This window comes from Paramisgurnus dabryanus, chromosome 3 (genome assembly GCF_030506205.2).
Source record: "Paramisgurnus dabryanus chromosome 3, PD_genome_1.1, whole genome shotgun sequence".
NCBI lineage: Eukaryota > Metazoa > Chordata > Actinopteri > Cypriniformes > Cobitidae > Paramisgurnus > Paramisgurnus dabryanus.
In genome coordinates this window covers 51919926-51938283 of record NC_133339.1, presented here as the reverse complement: position 1 = coordinate 51938283, position 18358 = coordinate 51919926, and the positions used below count along the sequence as shown (strand labels likewise).

Here is an 18358-nt window from a genome sequence, read left to right as displayed (position 1 = left end):
TGTTCCCAGCAGGTATTCAGCGCCAGACGCGTTGTTGACTTAGGAAATCTGTCATATCTTTGCTTTGTCAAAGATATACACGTTCGAATTTCCAATATCGCTGCCGTAAGAAGAAAGTTACTGTATAAGCGAAGCAAAATTTCTCTCGTGTTTGTTATCAAACTCTGCTATGAATGCGAGTATTTTTTGTTTCAAACCCAATACTTTTGATTAGAATATACATTTAACTTGAATTAGGTGAAGTTTGGGATTGATTGTAACAGCAGAATCGGCCATTCAATCATATTGGCTTCCAAAACTTTTCCGTTTTCATCAATCCGTGCAGTATTTTTCAAAGTAATCATACAGAATGAAGCATTACAATCTCTAGATTACATTATTGGCATAATTTTGTCAAACATATAAATAAATACATGCATGCAACATTTATAAATAATAAATTACATATTAATCATTAATTAATGTATTAATAATATCTGACTATTTAAATTGCTTGCCAGTATTAGCTAATTAAGAAATATTAAAGAAACAATGAAATGTCTGTTTAATACAATAAATATGTAAATATAGCTTTTATTTGAGAGGATTTTGATTTCATATGGGAAGATATGCGTGGATTGATGCTCTCGGTTTCATATAATACATTTTTTATATATACCTTTTAAAAAGAGGTCATCTTAATCTTGTTGGGCTTTTAATTACCTACACTGTGGTGTTTGAAATATGCAAATATACCAATAAATGATGAAGTTATGATATTTTAAAGTGTTTGGTCAGGCGGAAGAGGTCACAGTTTTTCATAGTTTTATTGTTTTTATTTGGTACAAAAATGACCCCTAATTTTCGAATTTAAAAATTCCATAACTTCTTAATAATTATCAGATTTTAATCATTTAAAATCCTTTTTAAAGGTATTTTTATTATTTATCATATGGGTTATGATATATATGAATTTTCTAGTATTTTTTTTTGTCACATACCTACATCATATTTAAGTCGCTTTCTTTGAGTGGCTCATAACTTTGACAAAGAAAGGCAACTCATTGTCAGGATGCATAGGGGTTGTCTTAAACTTGTTGATTGAGTAAAAATTTTAATCCACACAAATCCCTTCTTCAGTTTATGTATATGGAAGTTTTCTGTTAGGTGTGCTCGCTTTCATCATTTCTGATTATCTGGTTTCTAGATTCCTTCACCATCCGTCATGGTCCCTCAGTTACAGGTCCACAATATCCCTAAACAAGCGTTCAGCTTTGAGTCCTAGAGCCAACTGTGTTAGGTACCACAACCGTATTCCCCACCCTCCCTACAAAATACACGAGGAAGAGCAGCTTCTTCAGTCATTTAAAGAAAGATGGTGACCCACATTTAGTGTTTAATCTTACTTTTTTCAGTAACTAGCAATATAACAAATGACTAAATTACAGTTGTAACCAAAAATGCTTGTTACAACGTTACATTTGCAGAAAGTGAGAATTAAATCACTACCAGAACCATCTTTCAAACTGTTGTGTGTGTGATGAGATATCAACATTGCACAGTAAGCAAGCATTAAAGATGGAGACGTTCAGTGCGTTTGACTTCATCAGACTGATCAATGTATGATGCAGCGCCGAACACACTTCAGCGGATGATGACTGGAGCCATATAGCCAAAGGCTAAATAACCAAGACCCAATTTTAATTGTAGACAAGAAGATACAACAAGCAAAGTCCTGATGCATAAGACACTTTAAAGTGGTTAGATGACTGCTGGTCCACCCATTCAATAAAGGCTAATGCTAATTTATATAGTCAATTTATGGCACCCATGCGTTTGGGCTAAAGGACACACATCTGCACAATAGCAAAAACACAAAAAAATGTTGTGTGTCTAGTTACATTCATATGTAGATGCATACGCAGCATTGTGACTAATTGCAATACCTCTCCTGGCCTATATAATCCTGTACGATGCATGAAAGACCTGCATGTGTGAAAAATCTTCTTGTGTTGTTATTTAAAGTGTTATTTACGCACCGAATGAAATATTGGACTCACCTGTAGATAACTCCCTTTCTGTGAAGAAAGAAGAGTCCCACAGCAATCTCTGCTGCATAAAACCTGTCAACAGATCACACTTTACTATTACTCAACATCAGTATACTGTATGGGCACATCTCTTGTTTAGTTTTGCTCCTGCTAATAAAAACGAATGGGTTGAAGAGCTACAGTGTTGTGAATGATAATTGTACAGAGATAAGCAGAGAACTGCAAATAATGAACAGATCCAGTGCTGTTATACACATTTATATCAGCACTCAACAGCAAATATTTTGTATAGCTGCCCTACAATACAATAATGTGTCTTTAAATGTGAAATGCTTTGACTGGCGTTAAAGAAATGGTGAGACATGTTAGTTCAGGAGCAGCTCTATTATTTCAAAAGCTTTTATAAATACAGGACCTCGTACGTTTTTTCTGCGTTTATGCTGGCAGATCTATTGGTGATGGATGTGATGTTTCTTTCGGCTGTGAGTGACATAAGAAATATGAGAACACAGACGGTGTTATTTTCATATGGACTGTCATCCTAGACAAACAGATTTACAAGCTTTAAGTTTTGAAGTCTTTTCATTGAGTTTTGAATACTACCATACTACATGCTACATACTACACGCTATATATAATTAATTATTACTGCGCACAGTATGCAAATGTTCTGCATGCATTGTATTTGTCCAACACCGCGTGTAATACTGTACCCCACAACACAGTACAGGGGTGAATGATCACTTTTTAAATGGGGACGGCGAGTGCTAACGCTCTCAAAAGCAAACAAAATGAATATATTCAAGCCCTTCTGTGATCTGTTTTCATTGAACATAGCAAATACTATCATGTGTTTTTGTGTCCATTGTAAAAAAAAGATTTGCAATAAATGATTATAATGCAAACAGAAAATGTGTTTCTACTTATATGTGTTAAACATCAAAAACCAAGACAAACAAACAAATATACTGACATAAGTCTATTCTGTATGTGTGTTAATGAGTGCATGTGTGTTTAATAAATAAGAAGCATAAAGTGAAATATAACAGATAAGCAATAGATAATACAATCAATAATACAGGATAGTAATCTTATCATTATTACTGCTTTGATTAACATTAAAAACAGCATCAGGTTTATACTCTAAATATGCTGGGTGTACTGTCGCTTTAAATGCATGCATCCAATATACAGTATTGCTACACATGTATTTTATTTCTCAACTGTTTATATTTATTTAATGTGTAAAAGACTTTAACTACTACAATCAGGTCATTTTCAGATAATGTTTTAATGTTAAAATGTCTGCTCAAGTGCAAGAAAACATAAACTCAGTTGGTATTTGCTTGTATTGGCGTGCTGTGTGAAGCCTTGAGATGCGGATCGCACTCCCGCTTAAAAGGTGTGTTCAAGCAAAACGTATCAAACAACGCATGAGTAAAGTATTAAAATCTTAAATATTTAAACTTGCCAATTGAGCCCCTGACTGTTGCATACAAAAATCCAGCAACGTTGGTACACAGAAGTGCCTTTTAGAGCAGTGACTGGTGTGCATTTTGATTTTAATCACGCATGCGCACCAGTTATCATAGACATCTTTTCACAAAAAATCCATTCAAGCTAGAATGAAGCAGCTTGTGTGAAATGACATGTAAAACTGGGTTTATTACTACACCGTGTCCTCATGACAGTGAAGAGCAACAAGCAGTGGAACATTCAGTCCATCACTTGGTGTCTATTTTTGTGAGGCCTGCCAAGTGAACCCGCCTGCATCTCAGTGTATAAAAATCCCTCTCCTCAACACTGATCCTGAATGTTTACAATGTTTAAGATCTAAGCAGAATAACCTGGTGAATAATTTCAAAAGGTTTGCTGAGAAATTATAAATATGTGCTGTGTGCTGTCTCATGTCTTACACTGCTTGTGGCTCCTTAAACTTGCCCACTTGTTGGATGTGGTACATCAGGTCTCCGCCGTTAATATATTCCATTACAAAGTACAGACGATCCTGACAAAAGAGATAAATATCACAGTCATCACAGACATTAAAGCACCAATCCCCTGTCCTGACAACTAAATCAATCCAGACGGATTGCATTGGCGAATAATCTGCCAATGGGGTAAGCTAATTTTTCTTGATTTTTTCTTGAATTTAGTGTTTAAGAAAAAGGTTCAAGATTTTTTTGCTTACCACATTGGCAGATGTTTTTGCTTGTTTTATGCACAAAGTCACTTAAATTTGATATTGTTGGTCTAAAACTAGACTTATTTTCTTGGGTAGTTTTGCTCATCAAGAAAAAGCATCTTAATTTAAGAATTTTTAATTTTAAACATTTTTACTGAAAACAAGACAAAAATACTAAGTTTTCGTGAAAATCATTTTTTGCAGTGCACATCACAAATTTATTATTTATCATACATTTTATGCAGTTTATTCAGGTTTGGCATATGACGTTGGCATTGTTTAAGCATTGTTTAAGTTTCTACCAATGACAGTTTTTATGGAAGAAAAATAATGACAAAAGTTTTTGAATTAAAATAGCCTGTTGAATTGTACTACCTGAAAAAAAATGCATTGTATTAACCGTACTTGAATTTAAATGCATTGTATTTTTATGTTTTTGAATTAAAACAGCCTGTTGAATTGTACTACCTGAAAAAAAATGCATTGTATTAACCGTGCTTGAATTTTAATGCATTGTATTTTTAGGTTTTGCATTTTTAAGGGCTGAAATTCAACATGCGTGTATATTTTCTGTATTAAAAATTCAATAGTCCACATTCACCTTTTAGATTTCACTTTAAAATATTCGGTCTGTTTAAAAATACAACGTAAAATATTCAGCAGGCAAGTTTCAGTCCATTTAAATTCAAGTCCAAAAATTCAAGTCCAAAAATTCAGTCGTACAGATTTCAACATTTAACATCCGGGAACTGCAGGAAAAGCAGTAGAGTACCGAGCATAGATATGTATATAAAGGCTAGATGGCTCAAGGCGGAGTCAGCTGTGTCGTCACTTGGCGGCCATCTTAGGTCAGTGCTGCCATAGTGCTGCTCCCTGCTGCTGTGGACGGAAGGTGAGTGACATACGCCAACTAAAATGCTCGTAACTTGCTGAATTCTTGACGGATTTACAAACGGTTTGGTTTTTTACAAACGTTATTAACGTGGCTATAATTCTGGATGCTTTAACATGTTTCATGAATTTTTTATTTATTTTTAGTATACGTATTCAGTGTCATAGGTACATCTTTGACGTTTATAACAAACCAATCCGTTTGAAAATCGGTAAAAAATTAAGCAAGTTATGGTCATTTAAAAGTACCTGCATCATTAAAACTCAATGCTACGAGTGAGCGAGCGCCCTGTCCTAAGATGGCCGCCAAAATGCGGACGTTCCACTCAATTGGCCATCAGCGCGGACGAGCCATCTAGCCTTTATATACATATCTATGGTACCGAGTATAATCTCATCTGCTGTTAATCGATCTGGCCAGCAGGTGGTGCACGTGTTCGCCAAAACTTTGTACATGTAAGATGATTTATCCACTGCAGTGATGAATGTTGGCTTTTATGTTCAGTTTTAGTAGAACAACTGTAATACACTCATACAGAGAGTGTATTGTTTGGTTATGTTATTGACAGGATACTAAACGGTTTTTAAATGCCATATAAATTAAATAGGGCCTTTCTGCCTGCTATTGGCTTCGTTTCTCAAAAGCTAAGTTGATTGTAGATTTTATTGGTGGCAATCTACCATCTTCTTATGCCTACGAGAAACGGGCACGTTTTTGTAATTCGTCACCTCAGTTTATAAACCATACTCGGATTATTGAACTGTTCAAGTTACAAATCGTGCGCGCGGATTAATAAACCATACGCACAATTAAACAATCAGTGCTCTCAGATTTTCAATCCATATCCACAAATTCATAAACAATAAATAAACAGTGCACACGCTTTCGCAATGGTTTTGCAAACTGAGTCCACTACCGCAGAGGTCCCCAACCACCGGGTCGTGGACAAGTTGCCACCGGTCGCAAGAACATCCTGAAAAAATGTGTAGGCTATAATAGCTACGTTATAGTTTAATCAGGTGTTTTGTCCTTTACGAGCCGACTTCAAATAACATATCAATCCACTTCTATACAGGGCCGCGCTCTCTCTTTTTCTTTCTCTCTCTCTCTCTCTCTCTCTCTCTCTCTCTCTCTCTCTCTCTACCAGCGCATCGGCGATCACATTGCTGTCATTAGAGTTCAAGCATACAGTACTTCTAAAACACAATCGATCAAAGAATTGCAAAGGTATGACTTTATGAATAAAATGAAGACATTCATTTGATATCGCAAATGAAACTAATTGCAGGCAGGCGCGGAGCTATTGACAGCTGGCCCGCCCAATCAGAAATGAAAAAAAAAAAATAATACTCGGGACGTCGGGGTAGCGATTTTGCGAGCCCTGCATAGGTTTGTTTTGTAGAAAGACTTTCTTTAAAGTGAATTTCGTTTTGTATAAATTGTATCTTAATATTAATCAATGTTTAATCAAACAATTGCCTCGATTTAATAAATAAGAAGCAAACCAAGAACGTCTGTGGTGTGGATTGACGTGAACCCACTATATTTCCGCAGCCTATTACTGCTTTTAATGCATTTCTTAAATGAATGTCTCAATTACACAGTAGGCTTATAGGTTGTTATGATAGGCTATTTGTTGCTAAAAGCAATAGACTATATTGTATAAAGTGTAGCAATAAACATGGCGTGACTTAGTGCTGAGTTAGAGAGCTGGTAGGCTATCAAACAACATCACTGTGATCAGATGTTTCCTTTCTATTTTTTACCCCGCTGTCATATTTGTTGTGTGTTTATGTTATTGAGAGGAAAGCGCGCAGCACATATTTATAACGTATTGTTATTCAAAATACGTTTTCCACTTGCTTGCAAAAAAAGTTCTCAAAGTGATCATGGCTGAAAGCTGCTCGGGAATATTTTTTTCATTAGAACCATATAACGCAACATTCAACTTCTTTATAATAGTTTTTAAATAGTTATCAAGCTTACTTATAATTTTACTGTTTTTAACATAACATGCAATAGGTAAAATACACCATATGAAGTTGTATCCATGTCTAACTGTCCCGGGGCTATGGCGAATTCCTGTCGGGCTACAAAGATGTATCTGCGCCCTGCCCGTCGGAGGAAAAAATATTGTAATGGGTTTGCATTCTCTCAGATTTAGTTAGGTAATTATATTGTATGTAATTCGGTGTCATCTTGTTAGTTATTACTATCCCCACTAACAAGTGAAACTGTCAGGAAATGAAGTGAAAGCCATTATTCCTTTCGTGTTCACGTCTGAAATGCGCGCTCCTCGGCTCCGCTCTTTACGAGTACCCGCTTCTTATGGTCATCAAAAAGTATATTAAATGTTTATTTATTTGTCATTTCGTTTAACCTCAGAGTCAAACATTATTCTAGCAATTCCCTTTTTCTTTCTTTATTTAGTAAGTTAACTTAAATATGTGAGAACGAAAATATATTTTTAGTGATTTGTATGAAGAGAATATGATGTTAGAAGCTTTATTTTATAACACAAAATAGTGACTGCACACTCACTTGCAAAAATTATTTATTATAACCAACGTATCGGCAAATAGCCTTCGTCAAGGTATGTGTTCGCTCAGAGTGAAGCTTCATTTTAAGCATTTAGTAGCTTAATTTATTTAAACAGTTTTAATAGGCTATTTTAAAAAGTATTAGGTTTTTTGTGTTCATTTATATTTCTTGTCACTGTGTGCAGGTTCTTTTTTGTAGGCTATATGACAGCCCAATAATTTTTTTAACCAAAAAGGCTTAATTAATGTCATGTTGCATTACAATTTAAAGTATATCAATAATGTCAAAAATGTGACGTGCAGTTCGGGTGTTCTCACCAATACGCTTGTGATTCCTGAAGTTTTGACGAATTTTATAGACTTGTTATAGTTTCTTATTCAAAAGTGACACCCATAGATTCAGGTCCACCCGGACTTAATCCATGCCCACCCATATGTCACGTTCTGCATCCGCCACTGAAAGGGTGACTTCAGATAATGAAATGTAACCATTGATTTTTTTGGATGCTTTTAGTCACCAACAAAAATTCTCACAGACACAGTTACATTTGTGCTATTGTAGTTTGGACGTGTTTATTATTATTCTGTAATATGGAAAAAATATAAATAATAAAAAAAAAATGTAGGGGTTGTCCTCGGTATTTGAAAAATCCTGGCTACGGCCTTAATGACAGCAATGTGATCGCCGATGCGCTGGTAGAGAGAGAGAGAGAGAGAGAGAGAGAGAGAGAGAGAGAGAGAGACAAAGAAAAAGAGTGAGCACGGCCCTGTATAGAAGTGGATTGATATGTTATTTGAAGTCGGCTCGTAAAGGACAAAACACCTGATTAAACTATAACGTAGCTATTATAGCCTACACATTTTTTCAGGATGTTCTTGCGACCGGTGGCAACTTGTCCACGACCCGGTGGTTGGGGACCTCTGCGGTAGTGGACTCAGTTTGCAAAACCATTGCGAAAGCGTGTGCACTGTTTATTTATTGTTTATGAATGTGTGGATATGGATTGAAAATCTGAGAGCACTGATTGTTTAATTGTGCGTATGGTTTATTAATCCGCGCGCACGCTTTGTAACTTGAACAGTTCAATAATCCGAGTATGGTTTATAAACTGAGGTGAAGAATTACAAAAACGTGTCCGTTTCTCGTAGGCATAAGAAGATGGTAGACTGCCACCAATAAAATCTACAATCAACTTAGCTTTTGAGAAACGAAGCCAATAGCAGGCAGAAAGGCCCTATTTAATTTATATGGCATTTAAAAACCGTTTAGTATCCTGTCAATAACATAACCAAACAATACACTCTCTGTATGAGTGTATTACAGTTGTTCTACTAAAACTGAACATAAAAGCCAACATTCATCACTGCAGTGGATAAATCATCTTACATGTACAAAGTTTTGGCGAACACGTGCACCACCTGCTGGCCAGATCGATTAACAGCAGATGAGATTATACTCGGTACTCTACTGCTTTTCCTGCAGTTCCCGGATGTTAAATGTTGAAATCTGTACGACTGAATTTTTGGACTTGAATTTTTGGACGCGAATTTAAATGGACTGAAACTTGCCTGCTGAATATTTTACGTTGTATTTTTAAACAGACCGAATATTTTAAAGTGAAATCTAAAAGGTGAATGTGGACTATTGAATTTTTAATACAGAAAATATACACGCATGTTGAATTTCAGCCCTTAAAAATGCAAAACCTAAAAATACAATGCATTAAAATTCAAGCACGGTTAATACAATGCATTTTTTTTCAGGTAGTACAATTCAACAGGCTGTTTTAATTCCAAAACATAAAAATACAATGCATTTAAATTCAAGTACGGTTAATACAATGCATTTTTTTTCAGGTAGTACAATTCAACAGGCTATTTTAATTCAAAAACTTTTGTCATTATTTTTCTTCCATAGTTTTTCTAATTTTATTACTAAAAACACCTGCATTGTGTTAAGTGGATGGCAAGCCATGGAAAGACAGATCAGATTTAATGGTTAAGTTGATTTCAGCTCTTAGTGTTTGTTCACTTTTATTTGCTTATAGACAAAGATAAATTCACACATATCTGCAATGCCTTTGATTATTTTATCAACTTCTCTGATGGCATACACAAACGCGCACACGCACACGCGCACGCGCACACGCAAACGCACACGCACACGCACACGCACACGCACACGCACACGCACACACACACACACACACACACACACACACACACACACACACACACACACACAAACACACACACAAACAGACACAGAGACAAGAAATGCCTAATCATATGCATATTCCACATTTTATCCTAAGTGTTTTAATGCAGTGACTTGCAATGGTCTTGGTCTTGACTTGGTCTCGGCCTGTCTTGGTCTTGACTCGGTCTCGACCCTTTAAAGTCTTGGTCTTGTCTCGGTCTCAGCCTGTCTTGGTCATGACTTGGTCTTGGTTTAGGTGGTCTTGACTACAACACTACTGCACAGGAGTAAAGTTTAGGTGCAATTTGACGATTGTCCTGCACTTAGGAATATTTAATTACTCCAGAGCACTCAGATCTACGGCCATTTTTCCAGTGCTACTTAAGTTACCATGCTTTTGGAAACGCCCCTCAAGTCTAAGATGATTCATACGATAGTTTTTACAATCTACTTAGCCTTACGATGCTTTTGGGAAACGCATCCCAGAATGACGAAGGGTCACACATAATTCACAAACATCTTAAGGGGACATACACACACCCTTGGCAGCGTCTGAAAGCTTTCATTGTAGTGCTAATGTGCAAATATGTTATTTCAGTACTTAAATGAAGTATTAAAGTATGGGGTTCTGCTGGAACCCATGTGTGACCAGGGCCCTTAGAATCATCCTAATCTTCCCACACATTACTGTATGGGGACACCAGTATCCAAAACACTGTGCTGATGACGTAAGCCACATGAAGGTGGTTTCAGCAGAGCCGTAAGTGACCTTACTCAAGATGCATTCTATCTAATGCAAGCAGACGTGATGGCGGGTACTGTCTGTCTGTATGAATGTTTTGCGAGAGCACACTAGGATATGTTAAATTATTTATCAGCCGGATGTCTATGCCCTACTGTGACTCCTACAGGACTGCGCCCAACCCTACATATACTGTACACTATGAACACCAGCTGCAAACCAAAACACTTCTGTTTACTGGTATGCTAACATTAAACATAAACTGGCCACACATTAGACACCACACATCTTGTCTTACTATAGTCTGAAAGCAGGAGTGTAGTTGGGTGAGGAATGGAGGCTTCTCTCTCTGGGCCAACACTCTCTTCTCCACCATTGTGCACTCCACGTCATCATCCTGGATCACCACATCCTTCTTCAGAATTTTAATGGCGTAAAGCTCCTCAGTCGACTTCATCTCAGCCAACATCACCTGGAGACAAACAAACACTTCTGTCACTAGTTGCTGGTTTGTGAGGGTCATAACATCGATCTGTGAAAGTTATTTTGAGTCACTTGAATAAAGGAAATCATTACAAATGAAATCTAACTGCATTTGTTTGCAGAGCCACACAACATCTGCGAAAGAAACATTGCGTATATCTCTTAGATAAATGAATATTCTGTCTATAACATCTGCATGCATTTCCCACAGATTTCTTCTTTTGACCTTCTGCTATAGTATTTTTTGAACAATTAATCAGAGTATTGTTGCATTGTCTAGTTTTATGACATCATTTGAAGAGTTATATCATAACTAGAGTTATGATAGAGTTATATCTGTAATGCATGAAGAACATCATCCCCAAATACCGCAGATCCACTGCAGTTTTCCTACTGGGACAATAGGATGCCATACTACACATGCTTCATACCACACTGACCCACATGGACTATTACTGCTGCATTCAACACTGTCATTCTGCTGAAACCAAACAAATTCACAAGCTGCTAGACTATGTGTCAAATTGTGAAATTAAGATTTCCTCCCTAACAGACCCCAGCAGGTGCGGAATTGTACAAAAATCTCCTCCCAAATGACCCACAACGCCGGCACCCCACAGGGATGTGTTCTGAGCCCGTGCTATATTCCTAGTTAACACCTGATTGCGTGGCTGTTCGCAGGTCCATCATTATAATGACGTTCATTATCAATACCACCATTGTAAATCTTATCACCCACATCAATGATAATGACACAGAGAGAAGGCTCTTGGTGTCAGTGCAACAACTTTTCTCTTAGAGGCTGTTTATACCTGGTATTAAGATGCGTTTTGGTCGGTCGGATCATAAGTGGAGGGGAGAGACACATTCACGTTTACACCGGAGAGCAGTCGCTTTAGTTGAAAGCCTAAAGACAACGCCACATGTGAAGTCCTTAGAAGAAACACCAGTAGTTGAGGACACAATACAGTGCCTCAGACAAAACCCATTATAAATGACCACAGTCACCCTGCACAGACACTTCTCTAGTTTCTACCATCTGGCTCATGACTATATGAACACACATTACAAGATCCAGGAACAATTCTCAACCCCAAAACCGCAAGACATCATTCAACACGCATTAACGTGTCATAACAAAAATAATGCTGGACATTTTGTCACTCCTGCACTTTATTGTCTAACTGTCTCGTTGCGTATTGTCTAGCAGGTTTTTTTTGTAGATCAGGAATTCAAGTGTTTCATTGTACTTCCCTACCCAGTCTCACAAAGTTTCGTGATATAGTCACGTATTTTTTTGATTCTTTTTTCGTGCTATTATCACGAATTTTCGCGTTTTTTCGTAATCGTATCACGAATTCCTGTTTTCGTGTGATTATCACGTATTGGTTACTCAACTGCTTTTTCCTATTTTTAAACCATTGTCGCTTCGGTTTAGGGTTAGATTTGGTGCTTGCATTAGAATGTCACTTTATATATTGGTTTATACTATTTTTCCTGATTTATTTTTTTATATGTCGCCTGGCGTTAGGGTTAGAGTTGGGTTTGGTTAGGGATGTCATTTTATGTAAATCTAACCCTAAACCGAAGCGACAATGGTAAGAAAATAGGACAAAACAGTTGAGTAACCAATACGTGATAATCACACGAAAACAGGAATTCGTGATACGATTACGAAAAAACGCGAAAATTCGTGATAATAGCACGAAAAAAGAATCAAAAAAATACGTGACTATATAACGAAATTTCGTGAGACTGGGCTGTACTTCCACATATGACAATAACATGCTGATATTCCCCACAACAACAAATTAGATGGGATTCAGTACAGTTTAGTACTCAGTATAGTTCTCCTGTTCAAACACTAATGGCGTGAGGGATAATATTGTGGAGTGTTGATACAGAATTTGCCATGAGATCTACAGTACAAATGTGACTGACCTTCCCAAAACTGCCTTTGCCGAGAACAGCCAGGAAATGAAAATCATTGAGTCGGACTTTGTCCACATTTCCAGAGGGCAGACTGAAGCGCCGGTGATCTGACGGACTGATGACCTTCTTACCTGGGCCGAGCCTTGCTTTCTATGGGAGTAAGGAAATGTTATAAATGACTGACACACACACACAAATACACACACACACACACACACGCGTGCAAATGCAACACAATGTCTGGCACTAAGGTGTCTGCTGAGGTGCTCTACAGCAACGTTATTCCTGGAGGTCCACTGCTCTGCACATTTTGTATGTCTCTTTTATCTGACAGACTCAGTTCAGTTCATGGAGATCTCTTCTAATGAGTTGATGATTTGAATCAGGTGTGTTAAATAATGGAGACATACAAAATGTGCAGAGCAGTGGGACTCCAGGAATAACGTTAAGAACCACTGATCTACACAATATTTCCCAAAAATGTGCTATAAGACGGTGACGTCCCAGAAACTTGCTGGAGAGAGACAGGAGACTCATTCTTCTAATAAGCTTATATCTGTTCTGCATAAAGTGAATTTGAGTTTGCTTGAATGTTAAAGACCCTTTATGCTCACTGTGATTAAAACATTACGTATCTACTCAACCGAATGAATGGGTTTCTGAATTAGATGAGTTTACAGTGCTTGTGAGAATGTTAGGAATCCACTGATCACCAGCAGTCTTGTAAAGTAAAGAATAAAATTAGTTTTTGGAAAACTGATGTCAGCAAAAGAGGAAAAGGTTTAAACCGTATATGCAAACATGTGAAACACTTTTTCTCTTGTTCACTTGTCAGAGTGGCGTCAGTTCAATCCATTCCACTAGAGGAACGCCCTAATAAATTAAACTGCGCTTCAGCTACAGCCTTGACTTCCACATTTGTCAATGCTCATGGTAACTTACATTTTGCCCAAGGACAATTTTGCAACTGTGAATAGATACAATAATGCTTGTGATTTCAGAGCTCATCTTGCAAAAAACAATCAAAGTTTGCGTGTTGAAGACTTAAGATATCCAAATTCTTCAAACGCCACAAACTACACAAATGAACACACATGTTTTTCGACTAGAATTGGGTGTTCACACTATACTTTAGCTTTTTAATCCTGAAAAGGCAAAGTTATCAAGTCTGCTTGAAAGCGTTTCAAAGCTCTATATTGTAGGCACCTCATCCAGCACTATTAACAGTCTGAATCCTTTTATTTTAGCTGGGTTATTATGTCCTGGATGTGTGCAGTTGGATACTTCATGACTCAACGGTTGACAGTGATAATGAGGGTTTATCACCCAACCCAAAACCTGCAATTACACCTCCGTCTATTTTTGCATTCTGCTATAAGAGTTCACTTTAATTTACTGTCTACAGAAAGCATTTCAGACACGAAAGCCTCTCTCTATCTTTCTGAGAAGTGTAATGGTCAGAAAAAACGACACCACACCAGTGTATCTAATAGACATTTTACTAAACAAGTGTCTTTTGTCTCTCTCTCTATCTCTCTCTCTTTAACAAATGTGTTACTGTATCTCTCAAGCACAGATGCTTTTATATGATGATGTGTTATTTGTTTCTACTTGTCTAAATCTCACTGATAAAAACACTCACAGCTATTTCATTTCCCTTTGTTTGACCGTTCCCAACTTTTCTACACTGTTAGTAATAGCAAATAATACGCACCATTTAAATGACAAAACATATAAGCACAAAGGGTAAAAACAGAAAGCATGTACTTTTAATGAGTGTTAATCTGATGGGCACAAGCATTAAACTGTCAATACTGTTACTTTATACATGGAAACAACTACATCATTAAACTTCAGATGGTACAAGAAACCTTTCTGGAAAGTTCATTTTTCATAGAAAGACCCAGAAATGTCTGTGGGGTCAGAAGATTAGCATGAGTTATGAGAGATAATCCTCATTCACAGTCCACATCATCCATGAGACAGAAACTGTGAGGGAGAATTACTGAAGGTTACAGATGATCCTTCAGTTTAGATCTGGCTGTTATGATTTATCTCATGCAGATATTCAGGCATGGTCGTGTCAATCTCCTCCAATAAATAACTAATTTATGTCTGTGTTCAGCTCCTACATTAGACGTCTGCGAAAATATCAATCAGGGTTCCCACACCTGAGTTAACTTCAAATTCAAGGACCTTTCAAGGACTTTCCAGGTCCAATACCCTCAAATTCAAGGACTAAATGTGGGGACACATTTCAAGTGAGAGCAAGGTTACATTATGTTATCTTTTAAGATACATTGTTACAGTTCCCTTTCGAGGGAACTCACGCTGCGTCACTGTGGTGACACTTTGTGGACGCCTGCCGGGTTAAGTGCGTCTGAATGTGTATATCAAATTCAACCAATGGTGAGGCTTAACGACAAAGACAGGGTGACGCGGGAGCCAGGAAGTATATCGCTATCTGAAATATTGCCAAAGACGCTGTTACAGAGAAGCAGGAAGTATGGCAAGAGAGACGCAGCTTCTCGTTCCCTTCTCAGGGAACAACAGTTACATACGTAACCCGAGACGTTTTCATGTGTCAAACACAACTATACAAAACATTTTAGTATTAATCAACATTCACATACAGAAGATATAAGCATTTAAAGCCAACAGTTTAGCACGTGAGCTTAAAAAGTCTAGAATTTTTATGATATTATTCTACACTACACAGGGAATAATATGGATTTTTTTCCCAGAAAATTTTACTAAAACATAAAATAGATTCAAGCACTTTCAATGACCTGTATCTATGTATGTATATTTTCAAAAACTTCCCAGGACCTTGATTTTTCCCCCCAGATTCACAAACTTTTAAGGATTTCAAGGACCCGTGGGAACCCTGATCAACTATCTTTTGTCTGATGTTCAAATGATTTGTTCACATTGTGTTTTGAAATTTCTAATTCCAGATATCCCACCTTGCAAAAACTCATGTCAGGTAGCTCAACCCTTTCACCTTGTTTAGCAGGGTTACACCTGAGTGTATTTACAATGTAATTGATGTTGTATTCTATAGTTTTTTTATAATCCTGCCCACAGAGAAAACTGATTGGTTTAGTTATCAGAAAGACAGACAAACAGGATTTACTCTCTGTTACTTTCTTGCTTCGTCTTGTCGCTTGCTATGTCAGTCTCTTCGTCAGACCCTGAGGCAAAAATAAAAAAAACTCCCTGAACATCCAGGAGAGCTAAAGATAGATAAAGTCGTAAACTGGATATATATATAAAATGGTATGGCCCAAAACATACAGATCAGCGCATCATATGCATGAATCTGCGGTAAAAAGAGTCAAACATCACAAAGGGTTAGACAGCATCGACATTATAAACAGCACTGAAGACGAACACAGCAGCATACACACAAACATTAATTACACATCAATCTTCTCATTGTTTTCATTCTGTAATAACAGTTTTAAATCGATCGAGACTCTATTAGACTTTATTCTAACTGTGTGGAGCTCACAAGCTGTCAAATGCAGCTGTGTCATAAACAAAACGCTATTGGTTATTTAATAAAAAAGGGGGAGGGTCTTCTCAATAGTTCCACACTGACTTCCTGTTTCAGTTAAAATAAAGTCAACACATCCAATAATGCTGCGCGTTTCAATACACTTCAGTGGACCTTTAAGTATTGTGGGAATCAAGAGGATAAACATGATTAGAAGAACCTGACAACCATCTTAAACAACAAATCACAGAGTTTAATGAATTACTCTCTAAAAGACACTACAGTTAAAATAATTCGGTTGAAATATTCCACATTTTTACATGCTGTTGAATGATTTACTTGCAATATGTGTCCAGACAAAAAATGATTGACATTTAAATCATAATACAACGTCATAAAAGCATTGTGACATTTAAAGAGGCAGAAGAGTTATCATGTGCTGCCCCCTACAGGAGCTGTCATGCAAACACTAGAGCACTCCAGAATATTAACAGAGGTCATGAAACAAGCTCAGTCTTTAAACTGTGTTTCATTATTTACAGATGGTGAAGAGCCAGACGTGATCTAGTGTTTCAATCATCCAGGATGCACATGGAGCATGCTCAGTGTTTGTGAGAAAACCCATTACAGATCACAGACAGCCTAAAGATTATTACACACACTTTAGCTTCTGTGCTCTGTCTGTTTATTTACTAACAACTGCACTTCACACACTTCCATTAAACTTCAACACGTTTGTGTGTCTCAGGAATAAACAGTGCTATGTGTGTTCACATGATTTATTTCTCATATACTGCATGGAAGGAAATGAAAGTTGACAGGACATAAATCTTCTTAAGCTGCAAACATAGATTTATTAAATACATTACTTAGAAATAACCCATTTACATAGGTTTTATAAAAAAAATAAATACAAAAATAGCTCTCCCTGAAAACAGTTTTCAGAATTTCTCTTTGTCTGATCAAATGAAAATTTGTTTGGGATTTCTCTCTTTATAAAGATAAAGGGTAGAAACGTAATAATGTGGTGTGATCATATAGCTGATTTGTATTGACCTTCATCACAGTAATATTTCACCACATAACATTCAACTGAATTAAAGGTTAACAAATAAATGCCAATTAAAATGTTTACTTTCATTTTTAATAAGAAAGCATTTAAGATTTAGTTTATTATTAACAGTGACACATTTCACCGTTTCCTGAGAATGTGCATAATAAAACAAGACCGTTAATAAAAACCTGGAAAAAGTTTGATTGCATTTTTGTTAGTAAACCTGATTTCTTTGTAGTGGTTTGAGCCACACAAACAATCAGAAAGCGTGTCAAATATTGAATGATAGAGAGGTGAGACAGAGACAGTCTACCTTCAGGAAGTGGATATTGAACTGATAGGCCTATAAGAGAGAGAGAACTGAGATGTTAGTCAGGACAACTGCACACATGTGACGTGACGTGACAGGTCTCAGGTCAGACTGAAAACACAAGTCACCAGCCCGTGAGAGTGTTAAAGCAAACACAGAGACATTCACACAAGCATTACATATTTCATACAGTATAGATGCTTCCTCACCACATTTTAACCGTGATGTCTGTTGATTTATGCTCTGGTTTTAAGTGTGTGAGATGAATAAACGCACATGTGTTTAAAAAGAGCGTTTGTGCTGCTGAATGTTTGAGTGAAATCCATCACAAAAATATGTGACCGTACGGCTTGAGTGGTTAAACAAGACTCCTTTACTGTGGTGAAATGATACAAACGGTAAAGCGGTTCCCGTGATGATACTATCGCGTGGATGGAAAGGCCTTTCAGCCAATCAGATTTCAGAAACAGAACAAACTGTTACATAGATAT

General features: G+C 36.9%; 1 protein-coding gene across 3 annotated transcripts in view; it reads right to left on the bottom strand.

Annotated features, from left to right (window-relative positions):
• prkcab (protein kinase C, alpha, b) overlaps window positions 1–18358 on the bottom strand; it is a 157035-nt gene that overhangs the window by 20152 nt on the left and 118525 nt on the right. For 2 of the 3 annotated variants that reach the window (XM_065249958.2, XM_065249960.2), the window contains 5 exons: window positions 17871–17900; window positions 13014–13154; window positions 10888–11061; window positions 3947–4038; window positions 2040–2102 (listed from right to left, as the gene is read on the bottom strand). In XM_065249958.2, coding sequence (XP_065106030.2) covers window positions 2040–2102; window positions 3947–4038; window positions 10888–11061; window positions 13014–13154; window positions 17871–17900 — 500 coding nt within the window. The remainder of the gene's footprint in view (window positions 1–2039; window positions 2103–3946; window positions 4039–10887; window positions 11062–13013; window positions 13155–17870; window positions 17901–18358) is intronic. The other variant, XM_065249959.2, reaches the window with a different exon arrangement.